Below are 27,168 nucleotides of genomic sequence, written 5' to 3' on the forward strand. Positions count from 1 at the left end.
CTGGTTAGAGCACATGACCAGGTTGCAGGCTCGATCCCCAGTGTGGGGCGTGCAGCGGGCAGCTGATCCATGACTCTCTCTCATCATTGATGTTTCTCTCTCTCTCTCCCTCTCCCTTCTTCTCTGAAATCAATAAAAAAAAAAATTTTAAGGTGTATATATAAACTATTTATTTAGAACAGTTTAGAGCATTGCAAAATATAAAATATATATAAAACAGGTAAAATAAATACATGTAAGTATATAGTTCCAACAGAATAGAAGCTAGAAGTTAGTTTGGTCTAACTACAGTATAGTCTTCAACTTACCCTATATTCACATAAGAACTTACTTAAACATAAGTTAAAAATATTCCCTAAATGCATGTTCCAAGGTATTTTGAGTTAGATTAACATTAAAAATCCTTATAAGTGGCTAATATACTAGTTTATATGCATCAAATAGTTTCCAAGGAACTATCACTTATATTGTTTGCCAAATGCATGCATAACCTTATGCTGTAGTGGATTAATCCTTTATTTTTTGATACAAGCCATTTTCTTCACAGGGGTTGGAATTAGAAAGCTAAAGTTTTTAGCGTTTTCCCCCCATTTTACAGTCATTCTCTGCTTATCATATTGTTTAATTAAAGGCCTTCTAAGGTCTCTAATGTCAACTATTTCCTTCCTACCATCCCTAATTTCTCTCCAATCCATTGCATTCTCTACTTCAGTTATTCTCAAACTTTAAAGTGCATGAGAAAACTTAAGATTCTTTTAAAATGTAAATTCTTGGTCCCCACCACCACAAATCATATTACAATATACTCTTGTTAGGGCCCAAGAAATCTGCATTTTAACAATTTTCCATATCCACAGACTTGAGAAAGTGCCATAGCCTCAGGACAGAGAAAATAGGGCAGACATACTTACATGACTATTAGTACCATCCTCATGAACTTCCTGCATCTTCAATTTTCTTGCCAGTAGCAGTTGCTAAGTCCTCAGACTCTCACTAACTAAATTTTTACTAGTTTATATGCATCAAATAGTTTCCAAGGAACTATCATTTATATTGTTTGCCAAATGCATGATAACCTTATGCTGTAGTGGATAATCTTTTATTTTTTGATACAAACCATTTTCTTCACAGGGCTTGGAATTATAAAGCCAAAAGACAGAAACTTACTGCATTCAGGCATTTATTGGAATCCTGAAGTATGCCAGGGGTTTAACATAAACAGACAAAAGAACAGGATCTCTATCCTTCAGTCTAAAAGGAGATACATACTGGTAAAGACAACAAAAAAGACAGCAGTGTGATACATGAAGCAATCAAAATCTATATAAAGTATAAAATGATGTAGAGAAGGATTAATTATTTCAGGAGAAGAGGTTATAAAAGACTTCACAGGGTAAGTCTCTTAACATAAAATTTTGAATCAGTATTTGCCAGTATTGGAAGTATGCCAAACAGTATTTTAGCAAGAAATGCAAGCAAAAGCATACAGATGTGAACAGGGTGTGTTTAGTACTACTGGAGCATGAAGTGTGCATGACTTGTGACAGGGATGAGATTGGAGAAGCAAGCATATTGCAGAAGTGTGTGTGTGTGTGTGTGTGTGTGTGTATAAAACTGATAAAATTTAAAACCATGCAAAGTAATACTATGTATTTTTATGGATGTATTTGTACATATCTAACTTCCAATTCAACACATACACACCCTTCACTCAAAACCAAACTCTTGATTTCCACTCCTTAGATTTCTCCATCTCCATAAATGATAATTTCATTCTAGCTGCCTAGGCCAAAAACTTTGGGGTCATCTTCTCTCTCATTTACACTTCAGAATCTACCAGCAAATCCTGTCATTCTACTTTGTGATATTCCAGAATCTGACCACTTCTCTTTTTCTCCACTGCTGCCCCCCAGTTTGACATCAGTGCCTCTTCCCTGAACTTCCAATTGATCTCCACTTCCATACAGCAGCCACTCCTGTGCTCATGATCATATTTCTTCTGTTCAAAATCCTCTAACAACTTCCCTTCTCACTCTGAGTCAAATTCAAATTCATATTAGAGCTACAAAACTACCCCCCCCAGTACTTTTCTGATCCTATTTAACCTTTCCATTCTCCCTCCCTCACTTAGCTCCAGCCCCTTTGATCTCTTTGTTCTCTGAATATGCCAAGCATTCTTCCACTTCAGAACCTCTGAACTTGCTCCTCTGTTTCTTCTGCCTAGACTATTCTTTCCTAGATATCTGTATTTGTTCTCCCACTTTACTTAGGTCCCTGTTCCAATGCCTCCTTATCAAAAAGGCCTTCCCCAATGCCTCCACAGAAAATAGAAAATACAATACTTCCCTGTATTGTATCACTATCACCTAACTCTATTCTTTTTTTAAATTTATCTTTACTGTTGAAAGTATTACAGATGTCCCATTTCCCCCCCACCCGTTTACCCCCTTCAACCTGTGCCCCACCCCCAGGCCTTCACCACCACATTATTGTCTATATCCATGGGTTATGCATATAATGCATATAAGTTCTTTGGTTAATCTGTTCTCACCCACCCAACCACCGTGTCTTCCCTCTGAGATTCATCAGTCTGTTCCATACTTCTATGTCTCTGATCTCTACTCTTAACAGCATTTGTTACCAGCTGACATTATCTATCTCCCACCACTAGAATTTTAGCTCCATAAGAACAGAGATGTTTTGTTTACTGTTCATCTTCAACATAGAATAGTGCCCACACACAGAGCACATCCACTTAATATTTGTTAAATTAATGATTATTGAATAAATATATTCATATAACCCTACCCCAAGAAATTAGAAAGATGACTAAGAGCAGTGTGGAAGATAGATAGAGCTGGGCAAAAATGGGGACAGAGATACCAGTTGAGCCAGAACTAAAACCATGTAAGGCAGTGAGAATGTGACAGCTATGAAATTAGTTAGATGGGATTTATAACTGATTAAATGTGGAAGTTAAGGTCAATAAAGTTGGAAGATACTTCCAGGCAATAAAAAAATGATCTAGGAATAAAGTAAATTTTGAACATGTTGAAACTGAGTTATCTGAGACAAATTCAGGCCAGCATTTCCAATGGCTTTGGATATGCAGATATTGAATTTGGTAGGAAGATAATCAAAGCTACAGATTTAGATTTAGTAGTCATCAGTATATGAATAAAAGTTTAAACCAGTAAGGTGATATTATCTGGGGGAAGCATGTAGAATCAAAGAGAATAGGAACAGAACTCTGAGAAGCACCAGTGTTTAATAGTCAGAAAGCAGTAAAGGATCCAATAAAGAAAATTGAAAGGATTGGTTTGAGATGTAACAGGCTACAACGGTTCACACATGATGGCCTAACTGGTTTTCAGGAGAGGACAGGTTGAGGTTAAGGGGAATAAGGGTCAAATAGAGAATAAAAGTGAAATGAGTTTGAAATGAATTATACAGATTTAGCTTAGGTGCTTAGGGGGATGAGCACAAATTTCCCTACTGACCAAAGACAAACAGCAAATAGAATTGCTATGGTTTGAATCATTAAATAATAGCACAGGTAATTTATAAAACATTGGTTGAATCAATCAGTTTGGGGATCTGAGCAAATATAGTGGAAGAAATAAATTAAAAATGCTAGCAAAAGTGTTATTTCAAGTGATGGACCACAAAGCTTAAGCTACGTAAGGAAATAATTAAGATCAAGAAGGGGTCTATTGGGAGAGTAAAAAAACACAAAAGTCTACTGGTGTCCATGAAGCGAAGATGGGTACAGTAGAAACAAAAATATGAGAGATGTGGAAGAATGAAGAGTTGTTATGAAAGACCAGCTTGCCAGGATTTAAGCTTTCAGAGTTAGGCAATCCCAAGCAATAGTGAGGACATAAAATAGATTTAATCTTATCAAAATAAAGACATAAAGATCATAATGAGATTTCTATACGTGTATATAAACTTTTAACATAAAAAGACCACTAAATATGAGAGTTAAATATAAGAAACAAAACAGGATTCTGGCCCAGTCAAAAAATTTACAAACTTCTGAAGAGGTAATCAATAAAATATATTTTAAAAAAAAAAAAAAAAAAGAAAGCAAAATGTCAGTGAATTGACTACAAGAAATTAATGTTTTATTTTTTAAATTTTCCATCTCTCAAATGAGAATAACACCACCTGCTTTTTACCTACCTCCAAGGACTACTGTCAGATGATAAACAAATTTAATTTTAAACATGAAGAAGACAATGTTCACTGTAGCATTGTTCATAATAGCAAAAACCTGAAAATAACCCAAATGACCATCCTTAGGAGATAGCTAAATAACTATAGGATATTAGTACAATTGGCCATTATATAGCAACTAAAGGGAATGAAACCAGACCTAAAGATATAAACATAGGTACATGTAAAAAAATTTAATGTTGCTTATGGATATGTATATATGTAGTAAGAGTATAAAAACAAACACAGGAATGATTAACAACAAATTTAACATGATTACTTCATCTCTGGGGAGGAAAGAAGGTAATGAAATCAAGGCAGGTACCAAGGAAGAATTTTCAATTTCATCTAAAAATTTTTTTTTCCTTAAAAAGAAAAAATCAGCCCAGCTGGTGTGGCTCAGTGATTGACCTATAAACCAGGAGGTCATGGTTTGATTCCCAGTCAGGACACATGCCCAGGTTGTGGGCTCGATCCCCAGTGTGGGGCATGCAGGAGGCAGCCAATCAATGATTCGCTCTCATGACTGATGTTTCTATCTCTCTCCCTCTCCCTTCCTCTCTGAAATAAAAAAATATATATATGTATATTTTTTTAAATTAAGACTAATATATATGTACTTAAAAAGTTTTTAAAAACTGATGAACAAGAAGACAAGTAATTTTTAAATATATTGCAACATAAGTAATGATCCATAAGAATATGATTTTCGCACCTACTGCATTCCATATCTTCAGGCCAAGGAACACCAAACATCTCCATAAGTTTTGAACATTCGCTGTAAGCCCGCTGACACAGTCTACGACAGGGAAGTGTGACACGTCCATATTCCATACAAATAGGAGCATAGAGTGCACAAAGAAATGGCCGGAAATCCCGAGAACAATCCAGATTCACCATAGGGTGGAATGGCTAGGAAAAAGTTAAAATTGAATCATTAGAGAAAGATTTCTATATAAATTAAAGTTTTCTATATACCATATTGCAATATTCAATTTTTTGTTTAAAAAATTCTGAAAGTTATTAAATTTTTTTAAGGAGGGTTTTTGTTTGTTTTGTTTTGTTTTGTTTTTAACAAACCATCTTAGCCCCACCCCTAGAGATTCTGATTTGGTTAAGTCTGAGATATATCCTAGAATCTATATGTATATTTTAATTGTTACTGGTGATATTAATGTAGAGACAAGCCTGAGAACCAATAATAACAATATGCTCCATTTTATAAAGAAAAAAAAATGTATGATAAATGCTCAAAAGATTACTTCTTGGGATGAGATTACAAGAAATTTTAATATTCTTCCTTTTATGTATTTCAATTTCTATATTTTCTTCAATTAACATGTATCAACAGGAGAGAAGACAAAAAGTAAAAAGGAAGGAGAGGGGAGGAAGAGAAGTAGTTAAACTAGTTGTTTTGAGGGAGAGAAGTAAGGGAGAGATCTCTCACCTTTTCTCATACTTTCTTGTTCTTTTTACATTAAAAATTAAAGATAAAACAAAAGAGAGTTCTTTTTTTTTTAAAAAGAGAGTTCTTTAAACTCTGAAATCACTTGATGTAAACAGAGCTAACTATAAGCTGATATTAAGAAAGCAAAAAGGAATAAATAGTGGCTCTAAACATAAAACCATATTAAATCATCATTATAACCACAGGAATAGATCAAATATCCCAGGAAGTGTACATCTGGTCTTTTTATTTTTTTAATATATATATTTTTTATTGATTTCAGAGAGGAAGGGAGAGGGGGAGAGAGAGAGAAACATCAATGATGAAAGACCATCAATGATGAGAGACAATCACTGATCGGCTACCTTCTGCACGCTCCACACTGGGGATCAGGACCCTTCAGTTCACAGGCCGCTGCTCTAGCCACTGAGCCTAACTAGCTAGGACACATCTGGGCTTTTGACAAGCAAATATTTTTTCACTTGTTTACATAATAGTTTCAGAGTCATTGTTGATTTTGAATTGATAACAAATATTCTCACTACCAGGCCTATTGAGTAAGAATCAATTTACTTCTACACTGATAAATATTAACAAGAGATCTCCTATACACAATACAATCAGAAAAGCAAGAGTCACTTAAAGAAACTGATGTCAAAGAAGTTAACTGTAGAACAGGAACAAGACAGGGATGTTGGCTTTCACTACTCTTATTCAACATAGTACTGGAAGTCCTAGCCACAATGATCAGACAAGAAGAAAAAATAAAAGGCATTCAAATTGGAAAGGAGGAAGTAAAACTCTCATTATTCGCAGATGATATTGTTCATAGAAAATCCTAAAGACTCTACCAAAAAACTAGTAGATTTAATAAATGAATTAGGCAATATAGCAGAATACAAAATTAACACCCAAAAATCGATGGCTTTTTTATACATCAATAATGAATTCTCAGAAAGGGAGCCTAAATAAACAACCCCATTTACCATTGAAAAAAAAAATTAAAACACTTAGGAATAAACTTAACCAAGGAGGTAAAAGTCTGTACTCGGCAAACTACAGGACATTGATAAAAGAGCTAGAGGAAAATATTAACATGTGGAAGAATATACCGCTTTCATGGATTGGTAAAATTAACATCATTTACTACCAAAAACAATCTATAGATTCAATGCAATCCCTATTAAACTACCAACGGCATGTTTCACAGATCTAGAACAAATACTCGAGACCCAAAAAAGACCCTGAATAGCCCAGCAATCTTGAAAAAGAACAACAAAGTTGGAGGAATCACAATACCAGATATCAAGTTATACTACAAAGCCACTGTAATCAAACAGCCTGGTACTGGCACAAGAACAGACATATACATCAATGGAGTAGAACAGAGACCCAAAAATCAACCCAAGCCATTATGCTCAATTAATATTTGACAAAGAAGGCAAGAACATACATTGGAGTCAAGACAGTCTCTTCAATAAATGGTGATGGGAAAATTGGACAGATACATGCAAAAAAATGAAACTAGATCACCAATTTACACCTTACACAAGAATACTAGTAAACTCAAAATGGATAAAGGACTTAAATGTAAGTCGTGAGACTATAAAAATCCTAAAAGAAACCATAGGCAGCAAAATCTCAGATATCTCTCATAGCAATATGTTTACAGATACATCTCCTAGGGCAGTGGTTGGCAAACTGCGGCCTCTTGAGTGTGGCTCTTCCACAAAATACCATGTGCGGGCACGCACGTACAGTGTGATTGAAACTTTGTGGCCACACTCAAGAGGCCAAAGAGCCGCATGTGGCTCGCGAGCCGCAGTTTGCCGACCACTGTCCTAGGGCAAAGGAAACTAAGGGAAAAAAAAGCAAATGGGACTACACCAAAATAAAAAGCTTCTGCACAGTAAAAGAAACCATCAACAAAATGAAAAGGGAGCCCACTGTATGGGAGAACATATTTACCAATGATACATCTGATAAAGGGTTAATATCCAAAATATATAAGGAACTCATACAATTTAACAAAAGGAAGACAAATGATCCAATTAAAAAATGGGCAAAGGAACTAAATAGACACTTATCCAAAGTGGACATACAGATGACCAAGAGACATATGAAAAAATGCTCAAAGTCACTGATCATCAGAGAGATGCAAATAAAAACAACAATGAGGTATCACTTCATACTTGTCAGAATGGCTATCATAAACAAATCAACAAATAACTAGTGCTGGTGAGGATATGAAGACCAGTACACTGCTAATGAGAATGCAGACTGGTGCAGCCATTATGGAAAATAGTATGGAGTTTCCTCAAAAAATGAAATATGGAACTTACATTTGACTCAGTGATCCCACATCTAGAAATATATCCTAAGAAATCTGAAACACCAATCAGAAAGAATGTGTGCACCCCTATGTTCTTAGCAGCGCAATTTACAATAGCTAAGATATGGAAATAGCCCAAGTAGATGAGTGGATTAAAAAGCTGTGGTACATTTATACCACAGAATACTATGCAGCAATAAAAAAGAAGGATCTTTTACCCTTTGAAACAGCATGGAGGGACCTGGAGAATATTATGCTAAGTGAAGTAAGCCAGTCAGAGAAAGACAAGTATCACATGATCTCACTTATATGTGGAATCTAATGAACAAAATAAACTGATGGACAAAACAGATCCAGAGACATAGAAGCATAGAACAAAGTGCAGAATCTCAGAGAGAAGGCGGGGGAGGGTGGGTGGGTGGGTGGGAAGAGATCAACCAAAGAATTTGTATGCATATATGCATAATCCATGGACACAGACAATAGGATGGTGAAGGCCTGGGGTGTGTGTGTGTGGGGGGAGCAGGGGCAGGCAAAAAGGGGTCAATGGGGGTAAAAAGGGGATATATATAATACTCTCAACAATAAAGATTTAATTAAAAAAGAAGTTAACTGGATAATGGATGTGATAACCAATATACCAGTATAACAATAAACTATTTGTGGCAATAAACTATATGTTACTATCACTTCCAGGTATGAAGTAGTAGTTTGTGTTAAACCAATGCATCCATCAAGAACAGATTTAGCCGGGCTGGCGTGGCTCAGTGGTTGAGCGTCGAGCTATGAATCAGGAGGTCATGGTTCGATTCCTAGTCAGGGCACATGCCTGGATTGCAGGCTTGATCCCCAGTGTGGGGTGTACAGGAAGCAACCAATCAATGATTCTCTCTCATCACTGATGTTTCCATCTCTCTCCCTCTCCCTTCCTCTCTGAAATCAATAAAAATATAAAAAGAATCTCTACTTCTTTCAGAGCAAACTTAAAAAAAGAAAAAAAAGAACAGCTTTAAAATCCAGGAAAAAAAAGGTTTAAAAAAATATTTTTAAAAATATTTTTAAAGCTATTGGGCCCTAGCAGGTTTGGCTCAGTGGATAGAGCGTCAGCCTGCGGACCTAAGCATCCCAGGTTTGATTCCGGTCAAGGGAACATATCTTGGTTGCAGGCTCCACTCCGGCCTGTGCAGGAGGCAACCAATCAATGTGCTTCTCTTACATCGATATTTCTGTCTTTCCCTCTCTTTTCCACTTTCTCTAAAAAATCAATGGAAAAATATTCTCAGGTGAGGACTAAAAAAAAAGCTATTAGAGAACTACTAAAGGAAAAGAACTAGAGAGACCAAGAATCAAGAGAGCAGGGAAGCATAGTGAGGTGGCCTGATTAGCGCAACCACATTTCCAAGGAGGCATTTGTTGAATCTGGACATAAGGCAAGAAGCTGAGAATCGCCCTAACTGGTTTGGCTCAGTGGATAGAGCATTGGCCTGCGGACTGAAAGGTTCCAGGTTCGATTCTGGTCAAGGGCATGTACCCTGGTTGCGGGCACATCCCCAGTAGGAGGTGTGCAGGAGGCAGCTGATCGATGTTTCTCTCTCATCGATGTTTCTGACTCTCTATCCCTCTCCTCTCCTCTCTGTAAAATAATTAATAAAATATATGAAAATAAAAAAGAAGCTGAGAATCAAATTTGCCTAGGCAGTGGTCGGCAAACTGCGGCTCGAGAGCCACATGTGGCTCTTTGGCCCCTTGAGTGTGGCCACGAAGTTTCAATCACACTGTACGTGTGCGCCCGCACGTGGTATTTTGTGGAAGAGCCACACTCAAGGGGCTGCAGTTTGCCGACCACTGGCCTAGGCTAATGCTAGAAAAATGAGAAACCATCAGAACTTTGGCGGTCTTGTGAGGCTATAGACAAAATTCACATGCAAAAGAATAAAGTTGGATCCTTGTGCTTTACACCATATATAAAAATTAATTCTAAATGCATCAAAGGCCTAAATATAAGAGCAAAATCTATGAAACTTTTAGAAGTTTCATGACCCTGGATTTAGCAATGGTTTCTTAGATAGGACACCAAAAGCACAAAAGAAAAATTAGATAAATTGGACTTCATCAAAATCAAATTCAAAATGAAAACCTTTTGTGTATTAAAGGGCACTATCAAGAGTGTGAACAGACAAACCTCAGAATGGAAGAAAATATTTGTAAGTCAGCTATCTGATAAGGGTCTAGTATCCAGAATACATAAAGAATTCCTATAACTCAACCCAAAAAGACAACCCAATTTTTTAAATGGGCCAAAAACATGAACAGACATTTCTGTAAAGAAGTTATACAATGACCAATAAACACATAAAAAGATGCTCAATATCATTAGTCATTAAGGAAATTTAAATCAAAACACCATAGCACACCCAGTAGGATAGCTATAATTTAAAAATAAAAGTGTTGAAAGGCTGTGGAGAAACTGAAACCCTTATACATTGTTTATGAAAATGTAAAATGAGGCATCCACTATGGAAAAGAGTGTGGTGATTCTTCAAGAAGTTAAACATAGAACTGCCAAATGATTCAACAATTCCACTCCTGTGTACATACCCAAAAGAATTAAAAATGGTGTTCAAGCAAAAATTTGTATATGGCATGAGTGGGGGAGGGGGGAGGTTGGGGGTTAATGGGGGGATGAGGACACATTTGTAATACCTTAACTAATAAAGAAATTAAAGATAAAAAAATAATAAAAATTTGTATATGAATGCTCATAGCAGAGCAGGATTATTCATAATAGCCAAAAGGAACAAAATAAATGAAAAGCAAGCAAATAGTAAGAAAATAAAGAAAATAAATAAATGAAACTAAAAACGGAAAAATAGAAAAAAATCACCTTGAAAATATCAATAAAATTTATAAGATTTTAGCAAGACTAATAAAGAAAAATGAGAAACACAAATTACCAATATCAAGAATGAAAGAAAGGATGTCATTGGCGTCTCTGCAGACATTAAGAAGATAAGGAAATAATATAAATAACTGTATATACCTAATCTAGATCATTTAAATGAAGTGGGCCAGTTCCTCAAAAGCCACAAACTATCAAAACTCACCTAAGATAAAACTGATAATCTGAGTAGTCCTATAACTATTAAAGAAATTGAATTTGTAGATTAAAATCTCTTGAAAAAGAAGTGCACAGGCCAGATGATTTCATTGGTAAAATCTAACCAACATTCAAAGAAGAATTAATACCAATTCTAAACAATCTCTTCCAGAAAATAGCAGAGAATTAATCTCAACTAATTATATGAAGCCAGGATTACTATTAAAGCCAAACAAAGATAGTACAAAAGAAGAAAACTACAAACCAATACCCCACATGAACATACATGCAAAAATCCTTAAAATAGTAACAAATCAAATCCAAAAATATATTAAAAGCATTATATACCCCAACCTAGTAGGGTTTGTTCCACAAAGTCAAGGCTGACTCAATATTCAAAGTCAATGAATGTAATCCACCAAATTAACAAGCTGACAAAAATCACATAATCATACCAAATGATGCAGAAATAGCATTCACGATTTTAAAAGTTTTCAGCAAACTAGAATTAGACGGTAACGTTCTCAACTCAATAAGGTACATCTACAAAAACATTATAGTTAACATCATACTTAATAGTGACACACTGGATTCTTACTCATAAGATTGGAAACAAGGGACAGACAGATGCCTGCTCTCACTGATCTTTTTCAATATGAGAGGCCCGGTGCACGGATTTGTGCACCAGTGGGGTCCCTCGACCTGGCCTGCACCCTCTCGCAATCCAGAACCCTTTGGGGATGTTGGATTGCTGATTTCGGCTCAATTCCTGCAGGCCAGATTAATCAGTCTGTTCCATGTTTCCATACCTGTGCCCTGACTGCCTGCCCCCTGGTGATCAGTGTGCATCATAGTACTGGTTGAAGGGTCACTGAGGCTTTTATATATATAGACTAGAGGTCCGGTGCATGAAATTCGTGCACTGGGGGGGGGGGGGTCCCCCTCAGCCCAGCCTGCACCCTCTCGCAGTCCGAGAGCCCTCGGGGGATGTCCAACTGATGGCTTATGCCTGATCCCACAGGGAGCAGGCTTCAGCCTGCAGTCGGACATCCTTAGCACTGCAGCGGAGGTGGGAGAAGCTCCCGCCACTGCTGCTGCACTTGCCAGCCGTGAACCCAGCTTCTGGCTGAGCGGCGCTCCCCCTGTGGGAGTGCATTGACCACCAAGGGGCAGCTCCTGTGTTAAGCGTCTGCCCCCTGGTGGTTAGTGCATGTCATAGTGACCGGCCGTTCTACCGTTTGATCAATTTGCATATTAGCCTTTTATTATATAGGATGGTACTGGAAGTCCTACCAACAGAATTAAAGCAAGAAAAGGAAATAACAGATGTAGAGATTGGGAAAAAGAAAACAGTCTCTACTTGCAGATGATATTACTGTCTACACAGAACACCCCAAATAATCTACAAAAAAACACCTAGAACTAACAATTGAGTTCAGCAAGGTTGTAGGATATGAGAAAAATATTTTTAAATTGTATTTTTCTATATAATTAGCATTTGGGAACTAACTTAAACAATACATTTAAAATCACTAAAAACACTCAAACACATAAATCCAACAAAACAAATATAGAACTTGTATAAAACCCTGATGAAAGAAGTCAAGGAAGATAGGAATAAATGAATGGATATACATTTTATTAGTTTGCTGAGGCTTCCATAACAAAGTATCACACAAACCGAGTGGCTTAAACAACATAAGTTCATTATTTCACATTTCTGGAAGTTCAAGATCGAAGTGTTGGTAGAAAAGTTATGTCTACTCAAAAAGCTGTTCATGAATTTTCTCAACAGCTTTATTTGTAATTGCAAAGAACTGGAAACAACCCAATGTCCTTCAATACGTGACTGAGTAATTGTGCAAATTGTGGTGCATCTCTATATTGGAATACTACTCAGTAATTAAAAATAATGACTATTGATACCTGTAACAACTTGGATGGAACTTAAATGAAAAAAAGCTAATCTCAAAAAATTACATATTGTATAACCCTATTTACTTGTATGTAACATTCTTAGAATGACAAAAATTACAGAGATAGAGAACAAATGAGTGGCTGCTTGGGATTAGGAAGGGAGAGGAGAGGGAATTCCTTGGTGGTGATAAAACAGTTCTGTTTCTTAACTGTAGCAGTGGCTACATCAATTTATACATGTGATAAAATTGCAAAGACTACACACATGTACATTTGCGTATACACACAAATAAAAGTGAACACATGTAAAAACTAGTGAACTATAAGGTCTGTTCATTGTATCAATGTTAATTTCTAGGTTTTGATATTGTAAAATCTATATTATAAAAGGCCTGTGGCCATAACGACCAACGACTGGATGGGGAACCACAGAGAACCAGGTGGGTGGCGGCAGTGGCCGGAGCGAAGCAGCCCCGGTCCTAGGTGCCTGGCAGCGGTGGCTGGAGCCAAGCAGCCCTGGTCCCGGGTGGGTGCCTGGCAGCAGCCGGAGCAAAGCAGCCCGGGTCCCGGGTGCCTGGCAGCCGCCGGGTGAGTGCGACAAGGCGCGTGCGGGTGGGAGGGGCTGCGTGATTTCACGCGCTGGGCTTCTAGTAGTTATATAAGATAGTAAGATGGGGGGAACTAGGTAGAGTACACAGAATCTCCTATACTATTTTGCAATGTCCTGTGAGTCTATAATTATTTTAAAATCAAAGTTAAAATATATATTATGGTCACATGCTGATGTGTGTGTGTGTATGTGTATCATATGTATATGCATATGTATGTTTTAAGCAAGTCTCAAACTTGCTTGGTACTAAGTAATACATAAAATACTAACAAATGCAATATTGTTAACCTCCATCTGTGAGCTCCATCATGAACTATAAAATTGATTTGAGTGACATTTTGCATTGCTTGCACTGAGTCTAAAGCTATTAAGTTTATTCTCCTATCTATCACTTATTAACTACAAGTACCTTGTGTCATATCTCAGCTAGCATTTACTGACAGTTAGTATAGGCCAGGCAGTGTTCTAAGTGCCTTACACACATTATCTCATTAACCCTCTCAACAATCTCATAAAGGAGGTACTACGGCCCTGGCTGGTGAGGCTCAGCGATTTAGAGCATCGACCCATGCACAGAAGGATCTAGGGTTTGATTCCCAGTCAAGGCACATACCTGGGTAGCAGGTTCGATTCCTGGCCCCAGTTGAGGCATGTGTGGGAGGCAACCAACTGATGTGTCTCTTTCACATCCATGTTCCTCTCCCTCTCTCTCTCCCCTCTCCCTTCTTCCCTCACTTCCACTCACTCTAAAAATCAATGGAAAAAAATACCCTCAAGTGAGGATTAACTAAAAAAAAAAAAAAAGTAGGTACTATAATTATTAATCCCATTTTATAATACATGTGAAGAAAATGAGGCATAGAAAGTTAAGTAATTTGCCCAAGATCACACAGCTGCAAAGAGCCAAGAGTCAAACCGTGGCATTCTAATCCAAAGCCCTTGAGCTTAACCAATCTGTTCTATATAACCTCTCTAAACTTTAGTTTTCTCCTCTGTAAAAGAGCTTTAATAATACATAAATAATACATAAAATAGCATACAGAACCCAGTAAATGATAACTTTCAAGGGGATTACTGAAGAGTTGCAAATTAATAGAACTGAAGAAGGCCTATTTGATGGACATGAAGAAACCTGTTAAAGTCCCTGTTCTCAAATGCCAAGTGAGAAAGAAAGTCAATGGAAATTATGTTTTAAAAAGCAAAACAAAACATGGATAAATCTCAATATCATTATGCTGGGTGAGAGAAACCAGACATAAAAAAGTAGATACTATATGACTACATTTATATAAAACTCTAGAAAATTAAAGTAATCCATAGTGACAGAAAGCAGATCTGTTGTTGTTTGGAGCAGGGAGTCAACAGGGTGTGGACTACAAAGGGACACAAGGAGAATTTTGAGGTGATGGAAATGCTCTATATCTTGATGGTTTCATGGGTATATATATACATCTCTTAAAACTCATTGAATTGAACACTGTAAATGGGTGCAGTTTATTGTATACAAATTATACCCCAAAAAAGCTGTTATATAAAAACAAAAATATTAATATTTTTCAAACAAGCAAATTGCCTTGACTTTAACCCTAACAATTTTTAATCTCAACAAAATAAAAATTTAATGAGGTAGCCTGAATACTGTAGAGTTGGGAACAAGTATATAAAATAAGTTATACTATTAAAGCACTATGAAGTAGAAAAAGGATCTTTATCTGATTAAATTTTAAGATTCTTACTGAGTACTTCCTTAAACAGAACTACTTCTGTTCACTAAATTAAGACCAAGTATAGGAAGTTTACAAACTGAAAAGTAACTTTCTAAAATTAAATTTCTGATTTCTACAACAAAGGTACACAACGTGGAACCTACCATTCTTTGTTCAAATTCAAATCAACCAAGCCTCTGTGCTCCCAATCTCTTTCTTCTTTCAAATTTCCATTCCTGTTACCATAGGAACCTGCTAGCTGACAAGCCTTCAAGCATAGCAACAGCAGAAGCTTAGCAAGGGATGTGAGAAAGGGACAGAGTCAAAGGCCAAAATTTGACTCATGAGAATCAGAATTCCAATCTCAGTCACTCTACAAAGGTCTGGTAACCATAGAAATAGTATCCTACTGGGTTTGGGAATAGTATGACTAAATTCACGAAATGTGAAGCCAAATGTGGAATGGTCTTGAAAATTCAAAAATAGTATTCAATTCTATTTCAGATCCAAATTAGAAAAAGAAATTAAAAAACAATTCTTTAGAATAAGTTTAAGTGATTACATATACCTTTAAAATTCTTTTTTTTTTGTAACAATAAAATTCCTAATGATAAAAGATCCAAAACTTTAATAATTACTTTGTATATAAAAAAATCTAGGTTTGTAAAACACCTTTAAGCCCAACAGATTTCCTTTTACAAATCCTAATATTTTTAAATATCTCATTGAGCACATTAAATGCTTTCCAATAGTCTTTTAGTGAGTTGGTTTGCAGAAATATGCCATTATCACAGGAATATATTTATCTTCTTAAGTCAAAGGGGTGTCCCCAAAGCAGACCTTTAGGAAGTAAACTTTAACACTTCAAATATCATAAACAATTGTTAAGTACGGTCTGTCTCAAAAAGTGAAACTTTAAAAATCAAATTCCACCACACTTAATATTAATAAGTTAATTGAATACAAGTTTTTAAAAGGTATTCCTTTAAAGTGATTTGTCGCACAAGAAAATCAATTAGAAATTTTAAAAGCTGCTATTTTCCCCCTAAAGTCAGAAGTAACTAAATGCAATTAATTCTCCACTACTCATGTGTACATTTTTCAATTTAGAAGCTTCTTAATTCTGGCTGGTTTCCCTGTCACACAATACGCTTCTTAAGCCAACTCACTAAATTGTTGTTTGCTTAGGGAAAAACCACCTTATTAACCTAAACAAAAGACAGTAAGAGTAGTAAATCTGCTGGATAATGCATGTATTCTAAAGATATAAATCATGAATTTCAAGTATATAATCAAAGAAATTTCATTTCCAAAAAGACTGTCCATAAAATGTTAATAACTACTGGTACATAGGTGTATATTATGCCATTCCCTAAACACACACACACACACACAAAACTGTCTTTCAGGGCCAATTCACATATCATCTGCAATTGATGAGCCTTCTCTTTTGAATCCCCTGAGCACTTTATGCCTTTATGAATTTACCAAATTCTTCCTTAAGTTTCAGTCATTAAATCAAAATATCTGTAATAAATACTTAAGTCTTAGGCACTGCAACTGGGTGCTAAACCAAAAAGGACCCTTGAGCTTTTAACAATAAAGTTTCTGTACTAATTTTATTGTTTTAAAAGCACAATGTGTTTCTTACTGAAAACCAGAAAAAAGAACATTAAATGAAGAACACAGAAAACACAAATAAACTGTACTAATTCAGGAACAACCACTGCTAGCCTTGGGGAAAAGCCTTCCAGATGAACATACATTTTTTTTTTCAACCAAAGCAGGATGATACCATACATAATGTTTTGTTAACTACCCCTACTTTTTTTCTACTTATTAATCTATTAAGTACAACTTAGAATTTTGACAGGCAAAGACGGAGAAGAGAGTATTAAGGCAGAAGGAACATGAAAGGTCTAGGGATGTGAAAATTTGGTTGTTTTATTCCTTAGCTTAATTACACCACTTATAAGTGTAAATATGTATGTTGAAAGCATCAAGTAAAGACCCAAAAATGGGCAGGGGGGCAAAGTAAAAAACTAGTGTTCACAGGTTAAATGCTAAATGATATCCTTCATGTTAGGATTACCATTACTACCATCCTAACCAAGGATACTACTACTATTTACCACTCCTGGAGATTAAGTGGTTAGATACAGCATCGTAACCATAACCATGAATACTACCACCTCTTACGAAATTCACCGTTTATAAAGTTCATTAATTCATTAAAATATATATTTAGCAGTTACTATGTGTGAGGTACTGTTAGGTACAGAGTATACAAAGATGAATAGGACAAGCTCTGCTTTCAATAGCAAAAAAGCAGCAAACAATCCTTCAGTAAGAACTGAATTTTAAAAAATGAAGACAACCTCACACCTATTAGGATAACTATTATCCAGGAAAAAAATACATAACTAGTGTTGGTGAGGATGTGGAGAAATTGGAACCCTTTGCACTGCTGGTATATAAAATGGAGCAGCTGTAGAAAAAAAAAATGGAGCAGTTGCTATGGAAAACAGTATTGTGGCCTCCTCTCCCCCAAAAAATTGAAAGCAGAGATTGGAACTGATATTTGTACAACCATGTTCATGGCATCATTATTTACAATAGCCAAAAGGTACAAGCAACCCAAGTGTCTGACAGATGAATGAATAAACTAAATGTGTGGTATATACATACAATGGAGTATTATTCAGCCTTAAAGAGAAAGAAAATTCTGACACATGCTACATGGATGACCCTTGAAGACATTATACTAAGTGAAAAAAGCCAGTCACAAAAATACAAATATTGTATGATACCACTTATATGAGGTACCTACAGCAGTCTAATTCAGAAAGAAAGTAGAATGGTAGTTGTCAGGGACTTGGAGGACAGAATAACGAAAGATTATTGTTTAATGGGTACAGTGTTTCAGTTTTGGAAAATGAAAAAGTATAGGAGAAGGTTATTTGTGATGATTACATTAACAGGTGAATGTACTTAATGCCACTGAACTATACATTTAAAAATGGTTGAAATGGTAAGTTTTATGCCATGTAAATTTTGCCACAATTATAAAATATTTTTGAGTAATATCTGTAAATACTACTAAGGAATATTTAGTACATATTAAGTGAAAAAGTAAAGTAGTAAAAACAAACAGTATGACATTATATCAAAGAAAGGTGAAAGAATATACAGATATAGATAAATATAAAAACATTTTAAATAAATATTTACATTTTTAAAGGAAGTATAAACATTTTTAAATGAAAAGGTCAGAGACTAGACTTCTCAGAATGTACTTTGTTCTAAAGTTTTAAAACATAATTATAAAATAAATTTAAACCAAAAAAATTGTTAGGTTGTTCCTCAAAATCAAATGATTAATCTGTGTATTGAGTTTAACCACAAAGAGAAGAAGTATTTAAGTAACTTTAAAACACAGTATTTGACTGTATATCCTTGGTGAAAGATATCCGTAAGCAAAAAGAAGCACACAAAAATATTAAAACTGCTTTCAGTAATCATACTGTAATAATAATGAAATTATTCTGAAATACTACAATGTATGTCTATAATAACGCTTCAGTATAAAAAACAAAATTAAATTTAAATAAAAACTCTGCAATGTTATTTGAATTGAAAGTATCTGCACAAACTTATGATGTACTTCCTTTAAAAAATTATTTCCTGGCTCTGTCCATGAAAAGGCCTAAAAATGATTAACCTAGCATCAATAGGGTTAGCACCCAGATAGTGGTCTCTAAATATCATTTCCAACTAAAAGGAATCAGTACTCCCTAGATAAACTGATGATTCACGGTGTGAAAATTAATAAAGGAAACCTCAATTAAAATTGGGGTTGGGAAGATCTGTTAGAGGGAACTCTCAAGCTATTATCACTCATCGCTGCCAATTAGTCCAAACAGGAAGACTCAATTACAGAGTCAATTAATTCAGTTATAGATCCCAACCAATCGGAAAAAGGGTACTTGCACAGGAAGTACGTCTACTTTACTATTCCAGCAGGAGGTTTTCTTCTTGCCCATCCAATGAGAATACTGAAACTCAACCAATGAGAAGCCATAATCACCTATGAACTCTTACTTTCCTCCAATTAACTTTCATTTTTCCTTGCTGATAACCTCCTTGCTTTGCCCTCCTTACTATAAAAGCCTTCCATCTTGTATAACCCCTCACTAACCCCCCTGCCGACCTTATCTGCTTGCTAGAGAAGATGATGCCCTGTTCATGAATTGTTTAATAAAACCAACTAAGTCATTAAATTTACTTAAAATTTATTTATTAACAAAGATTTGAGGCAGAATTTTATGAAATGGATTTGAATTATGGCAAGAAAGCTATTAGAAACCACTAGAGTACTGTAAAAAACACTCAGGAGCTACCTTAAAGAGGCTCCCACTACCAAAGATGGAATAGGTTGAGCCCCAATAAGAATAATAACTGTAATGGATTGAAACATATCAAATATGTTAAAAATACATGAGTTCATAAGATGCTTTAAAAAAAATCACCTTTGGAGATTGTTTGGGAATCAACTTATCCTAAAAACTAATAAAAGAGTATGATCAGGTATTTATCTTATCTTTCTCATACAAACTGTACATCTAGTAGTAATAGGAAGTTTCTGTTTATAAAGAATTCCAGCTGAGAAATGAAAATGATAGAATATCATCATTTTGCAAACCCCTAATAAAATTATTGATCTAGGAAATTGATCTAAAATTACAGAATGACAACTAGATATTATGTGCCTATGAAATGTTCTCCCCCACCATCCCACACACACACAAAAAAAAGTCAAAAAAGGAGACAGAGGAACATGGTAAATACCACAGGGATGAAATCAGTAAAGACTATGGAAAACTCTACAGGACAAACATATTATAAGAAAAAAGGGAAAGGGAAAAGGAAAGGAGAAATTATAAATTAAAAGAGACTTTAAAAGACATTAATTGAATGCAATGCATGAATCCTGATTTGAAAAGTCAACTATAAAAAATATGTGAAGTGCTCAGAATAATTTGAACATAATTGGGTATTTGATGATACTGAGGAAGTGATAAAGGTATGGCGTTTATATATTTTCAGAGTCCTTACTTTATAGATATACTAGAGGCCTGGTGCACAAAATTCATGCACGGGGAGGGGTCCCCTTAGCCCAGCCTGCACCCTCTCCAATCTGGGATCCCCGGGATTGGGCCTAAACCAGGAGTCGTACATCCCTCTCACAATCTGGGACTGCTGGCTCCTAACTGCTCACCTGTCTGCCTGCCTGATCGCCCCTAACTGCACCCCCCCCCCAACGCCAGCCTGATCACCCCTAACTGCCTCTGCCTGCTGGCCTGATTGCCCCTAACTGCCCCCCCTGCCGGCCTGGTCACCCCCAACTGCCCCCCTGCTGGTCTGATCGCCCCATGCAGTCTACTGTTCAGTCTTTTGGTCGCCCCATGCAGCCTACTGGTAGTTACTGTTACTGTGACAGCATCCTAGACAATTTGCATGTTCCTCTATTATTAGTATAGATATAAATGGAATATTTATGGATGAAATTATGGTGCTTGTGACTTTCTTCTAAGTAAACTAGTTGGGTGTGAGGTCATGAATGAAACAAGACTAGCTACAAGTTAATAATTTTTAAATTTGGATGATGGGTATATGGCGTTCATTATACTATTCTATCTATATTTCTATATAATTTTCCATAATAAAAAATATAGAAAATAAAGCTAAAATTTGAGTTTGGATAACTGGGAGACGGGTTCAAACATGCTTTATTCTTACTGAACCATAAAGGATACCAAGGATGTTTAGGCAGGCTTTTAGGCTCTATGTCAGGGGTGGGCAAACCCTGGCACGCCAGTAACTTTTGCTGGCACGCGAAACCATCTCTATAATCTTCCATTTACAATTTTTTTCTTAATATCGACTTTTTTATTTTTCAGATAAATTCAGTGTAGGTGCATCTTAGATAAATAAATAATTTTACATAACAAGTTATCTTAAAGACCATAGACATGGATTGACAAGAGAGGGGAAGAGCAATTTCTATGCCTCTGCCTTAACTCTCCCTGCCTTCCTAGATCCGACCAGTGTTTTGGTTTCATCCACATACACTTGTGAATCTTTATTCTCAATGATGAATTTTGTTAAGTCTCATAATAGGAGCAGCCTGACGGATGAAAGTAGTAGCTCGTGCATATCTCTGAAGGTCACAAAATATAAATCTGATGTAAAAATCTCTGTCATCAGTGATGCAGCAGCAAAAGTCCCACTGATAATATCAAACGGAGTCATAAAGTTTTCTGTCAGACTATTAGTGTACATGTATACATTAAAAAATAAATGTATTTTTTATCATCATACACTGTGTTTTTGTCGCTCAAATGAATTTTATTATTTCTTCAAGGTTCTTCACATACGTACACCTTAAGAGATATCAAGTAGGAGTAACATGTTCTCAAAAAATTAGGGTTGGCACGCAGAAGAATTTTGAGTCAGAGATTTTGCTGGTTTTGGCACACACTCACAAAAAGGTTGCCCACCCCTGCTCTATGTTCTCACTAGATCTATACTTCTGTCAACTTCCTATGCTATAGAAAATCTTAATGAGAATGACAAAAGAAAACAAGAAATGGAAGCAAACACAAACCATCCCAGGAGTTTTTCCTCTGATTTTCCTACAGAGGTTTAATTTCAAAATAAGAAAAAAAGAACAGACATGCAATCAACCTCCCTAAGAAATTAGGGTGACAGGCAACAAAGAATAATGCTCTGCACTTTAACTTTTTAAAGATCTTTAATATACCAAATATATCACTATATCATTTGATCTTAACAATAACCTTGTCAAATGGACAGGGATAACTTCATTTCCCAGAGGAAAACAACACAAAGAAGTCACAAAACTAATGAGTAGCAAAAAACAAGTCTTCTCACCCCATTCTAGTGCTTTTTCCACTGAACAGTGCCCTTCCTATTCAATTTAATTATTCAAAATGGAGAAAAGGCTGCTCAGATCTCTTTTATTATCATTAAAGTCACAAATACACAAATACCTGGTAATGTGTGGGTTGGTATATATAGTTACTGACAATTTGTTATCCATGCTGTACAGCTTCCAAAAATTTACTTAGCAATTTGGACAGCTCAAAATGGTTTGAGAAACTCTTTTCTATCAAAAGCCACTGATACTCAAGGGAAAAAGAAAGACATCACGTTAAAAAGTTGTAAATATTTAGTGTTTGTGTACACATGTGCATGGTTTGGAAAGTAGGGTAGAGAAATAAACATACCAGCAAAGGATCTTCTTTTCCAACTTAATAAAATGATACTTATCCAATTATTTAAATATTTCCCAATTTCAATGAAAGCATAGACTTGAAATCCTCTATGTACTATGAAAGTATATCCAACTTGTTGATCGTAAATAATCAAGTTCGAGATAACCCAGATCCTGTACTTGCTCTCATCTGTGTATCCCTAGTTCACTGTTATTTACTATCCTATTGCAAGCAATTATTTTGACTCACCAAACATCAGAACAGAAATAAGCCAGGCAGGCGTGATGCCTGGGCCTGCTGAAAGATGCGACACCTAGGAACCCATCTTTGAATCCAAATCTCACAGTGAACACTCAAGAATGTGCTGGGATTACCTGCTCCCATTACTTGCTCCTGGTAAAAGCTGGCAGACATATATCCAAAGTTCCTGGATGAAGGGTGTCATCAGCCTTGTAAGGACCCAAGAATCCTTATTTCCTTCTGGAAGTATGTTGTGTTGACTGCCGAGTACCTTTTACTATTGCTGAAACTTCACCCTCTCAAACAGTCAGATGACTATGTCAGTATAGTAGCACTGTCCTGATATGACAACCATACTACAGGCAACTATCCCCAATATTAATTACTTCAAATCAGCCTTCTCTTAGAAAGTATTACCCACTTTGGTGCTTTCCCTAGAATATGTGAAACTCAAACCGAGGCAACCTCATTGCCAATAAAATATCTAGACCACATGGGCTTATTTGTGAAGAAGGTAGAAACAGCTTAACATGCCATCATTATGAATGTTCCATGAGCCTACAAGTTCACTTGGAACACATACATCATCTTTCTAGTACTTTCTCTGTAGGATTATTTAGAAATGGAATTTGGAATAAAATCAACATTTCCGGATCACCTATTGTGTGCCATGAATTGTGCTATCTACTTTATAAATCTTTCATTTAAGCCTAACAGCCCTTCGAGATATTTTAATTATTAATGTCTTTTCACAAATGAAGAAACCAAGACTCAGGGATGGTAAGTGATTTAACTCCAAAGTCTTAAAGTTACATGGCACAGCCAAAAAGTGAACCCAAATCAGTACAAAAATCTTTATGACCAGCTTCTTACCACTCTATTTGCTTTCCAAAGGAGTTGTACTAACCTGTAATGATACTAGAAACAAGGGTACTTCTACTTCAATTTATTTTTGTGAGAAAACTAATGGCTTTAATGCACAGCAGTGATTACCATGCCTGGAAACAAATTACTGTATTAAAACCAATGTCCATTTTCATATATCCTAATCTATCAATCAATATCAAATCTCTCTTTACTACTAGTTAGACCTTATGTAATCAGAGGAAGAGCAGAAAATGTTTTGTTCAACCTCTATAACATCTTCATATATTTGGAATATATAAGATGCTCTCCACATTTTAAAATCTATGAATAGTGATCTTTCTACAAATTTTCCTAGATAGATTTATGTTAGTCTATTCGGAAGTAATGAACCTTTGAATTTTATTATAAAACGAAGAATTCCAAAACAGGTAGGCTTCAATTTACTGACAGCACTGTAACAATGGATTAAAGACTAAAGTAGAAAACATTCTTTGTAAATTATATGTATTATATAGCCACATTAATATGAGGAAATGAGTAAATGGTAAAAGCTATCACTTTTAGAGTACTTACTATGTGCCAACTACTTTATAGTACATGTGGTTTCATTTTGTACTTTACAAAAACTTGCATGATTATTAACTCCACTTTACAAGCAAAGAAACTATGATAAGAAAAGTTCACATAACCTGCTCAAAGTAATATAGCTAGAAAGTGATAGAGCTAGAATTCAAAGCCAGGTCTGTCCAAATCCAAAACATATGCTCCTTATTGCCACCATTTACTGCCTCCTTGTTCTTATCTGGTAAACATATCCTTGTCCACAACTCTAAAACCAGTATAGAAACACATGCTTATTTAAACCTATTATTAATTACATCCATTAATTTGTCATAGTTTCTTTGTTGCCTGTCACCCTAAAATCAGCCCTAGCTGGTTTGGCTCAGTGGATAGAGTGTCGGCCTGTGGACTGAAGGGTCCCAGTTCGATTCCAGTCAAGGGCACATGCCCTGGTTGTGAGCTTGATCCCCAGTAGGGGGCTTGCAGGAGACAGCCAATCAATGATTTTCTCTCATCATTGATGTTTCTCTCTCTCCCCCCCTCTCCCTTCCTCTCTGAAATCAATAAAAAAAAATATTAAAATAAATTAATAAATAAAGTAAAATCATTAAAAGTGCCTAAAAAATTACCATTAGAAAAATTTGAGTAAAATTTCATAAAATCTTGAGTGGTCAAGAACAGATAATTCAGGTAACAAAAAATTTTTGTTGCTTCTGAGTTGTTATTAAAAAATACACAAAACTGATGTAAACATGGTAAGCCAAAAAATCATTTTAAGCATTTAAAAAAAACTGAAATACTGTAAAGCACTAGCCTAAAGACTGAACAAAAGAACTCTTTTTGCAAAATCACATTACCATCAATACTTAAGGAATGAATTATGGATATTATTATATTCTGTCTTTATCTAAAGTTTTATTATCAGCCAAACAACAGAAAAAATGTAATCATAACTTGGGCAATTTTAAACTCCTAAATGGCTATTATATTCCATGTTTCAGTGTTTCAAATTTCTTTATAAAGTATGTCTAAAAAATAAGTAACATTCCCCAAAAATCAATTCTTCAAATATTAGAGTTTGAAGAACCTAAATCTAGAACTTTTTAATGTACAAGATGTAGTTTAAAATAACATATTCTTTCCCTTTTGTTTATCAGACACATTCATTAGATAAGTTAACAGGGCAAAATAAGAATCATTTTCTAAGATATGTCAAAGAATAGATTAAGTCTTACCTCCATTGCTAAAGCTGCTGTCTGTTGGTCATAATGATTCAGAAGATTAGGCATGAAGGTAGTATTGTAAGGCAAATCTTGGCACATCCTCAAGGTAATAGGTTCACAAGAAAACAAACTGTGCCCACCTATATGCCCCACAAACATAGTCAAGGGCCAAAGATAGAAGACGATCCAACTCATAGCCATCCTTCTTGGATCTGAATGAGATTTGGACGATCAGGCCTATGATATGTATTTTAGATCTTTGTACACCTGCAGGTCTCAGCTTGAAGAAGTACTCTTCTATATTTTACTATTAAGTTCTTCAAACAGTTAAATACTCTTTGCACTGTCAGAGGTTTGTTAGCTTGATCTCACAAAAGGCATTTGTTTTTGGTTTCACAATACAGGAAAATGACATCATCTTGTCTCTTCTTTTCATTTTATTACATAGGGCACATTTGGCCAACATATCAAGTTGATCAACCACATTCCCAAACAACAGATTCCATCTTAGAAGAGCTATTTCTTCCTTTGATTGAAATACCTAAAAAGTATTTTTTTTTAAATGGGAGAAATTAGTCATTTCCTCTAAAAGCCTTTGATAAGTTTAATGTTGTAGGATTGAAAATCACTATACAGAAACAGTTGTATTTTTTATACTATAACAATAAACTATCAGAAAAAGAAATAAGCAACATTTGATGAGAGATATCATACTAACCTAATAGATAAAATACATAGGTATTTCATATATAGTTTTTCTACCTTATCATTTACGCTATAGATACACTAAAACAATCTTTAAATAATACTTAAAATATAAAATATTAAATGTCAACTGTAATTGGAAAAAAGTATTTAAAGGTAAAATTTCTTCCCTTTTAATTGTTTATATAACATATGGTCTAATTTGTCTATATTGATAGCAATTTTCATTTACCACAAGCTGTAACTGACTCATTTTGAACAAATTTCATGCTATTGTCCTAAATTTTATTTAAATAGCTGTCATACTTATAATCTAAGCTACTGAATTTAAAATTTATTGTATGTGTTTTAATCATTAATAGTGTATTTTTACATTAATTGATTTGGCAGAAGGTATCCAAAGAGATGAAATATAGCCCTAGCCGATTTGGCTCAGTGGATAGACTGTCAGCCTGCGGACCAAAGGATCCTGGGTTCCATTTCTTATCAAAGGCACGTACCTTTTGGTTGCAGGCTCCTCCTTGGCCCCGGGCCTTGATCGGGGTATGCGTAGGAGCCAACCAATCGATGTGTTTCTCTCACATTGATGTTTGTCTCAGTCTTTCCCTCTCTCTGAAAAATCAATGGAAAATATCCTTGGGTGAGGATTAACAACAACAACAACAAAAAAACACAAACAAAAAAATAAAGAGATGAAATATAAATAAAACAAAAATATATGGATTCAGCCCTGGCCAGGTGGCTCAGTTGGTAGAAGCATCCTCCTGTACAACAAAAGGCTGCAGGTTTGATTCTCACATACCTAGGTTTCGGGTTCAATTCCAAGTCGGGGTGTGTATGGGAGGCAACCAATCTATGTTTCTCTCTCACATCGATGTTTCTCTCTCCCTTCCTCCCTAAGAATCAATAAAAAAAAATCTTTGGGTTAGGACTAAAAGAAAAGATAA

General features: G+C 35.5%; 1 protein-coding gene across 3 annotated transcripts in view; it reads right to left on the reverse strand.

The window, feature by feature from the left end:
• Window positions 1–26,835, reverse strand: part of FZD3 (frizzled class receptor 3) — an 86,477-nt gene extending 59,642 nt beyond the window's left edge. For 2 of the 3 annotated variants that reach the window (XM_006081931.2, XM_023755938.1), the window contains exons 1-3: window positions 26,722–26,835; window positions 25,529–26,057; window positions 4,934–5,130 (exon numbers count right to left, since the gene is read on the reverse strand). In XM_006081931.2, the coding sequence (XP_006081993.1) occupies window positions 4,934–5,130; window positions 25,529–25,717 (386 nt within the window). In that variant the 5' untranslated portion in view covers window positions 25,718–26,057; window positions 26,722–26,835. Of the gene's footprint in view, window positions 1–1,167; window positions 1,252–4,933; window positions 5,131–25,528; window positions 26,058–26,721 lie in introns of those variants that run through there. The other variant, XM_014456992.2, reaches the window with a different exon arrangement.
• Between the last annotated feature and the right edge of the window lie 333 nt (window positions 26,836–27,168).

Source organism: Myotis lucifugus, unplaced genomic scaffold (genome assembly GCF_000147115.1).
Source record: "Myotis lucifugus unplaced genomic scaffold, Myoluc2.0 scaffold_1, whole genome shotgun sequence".
NCBI classification, from domain to species: domain Eukaryota; kingdom Metazoa; phylum Chordata; class Mammalia; order Chiroptera; family Vespertilionidae; genus Myotis; species Myotis lucifugus.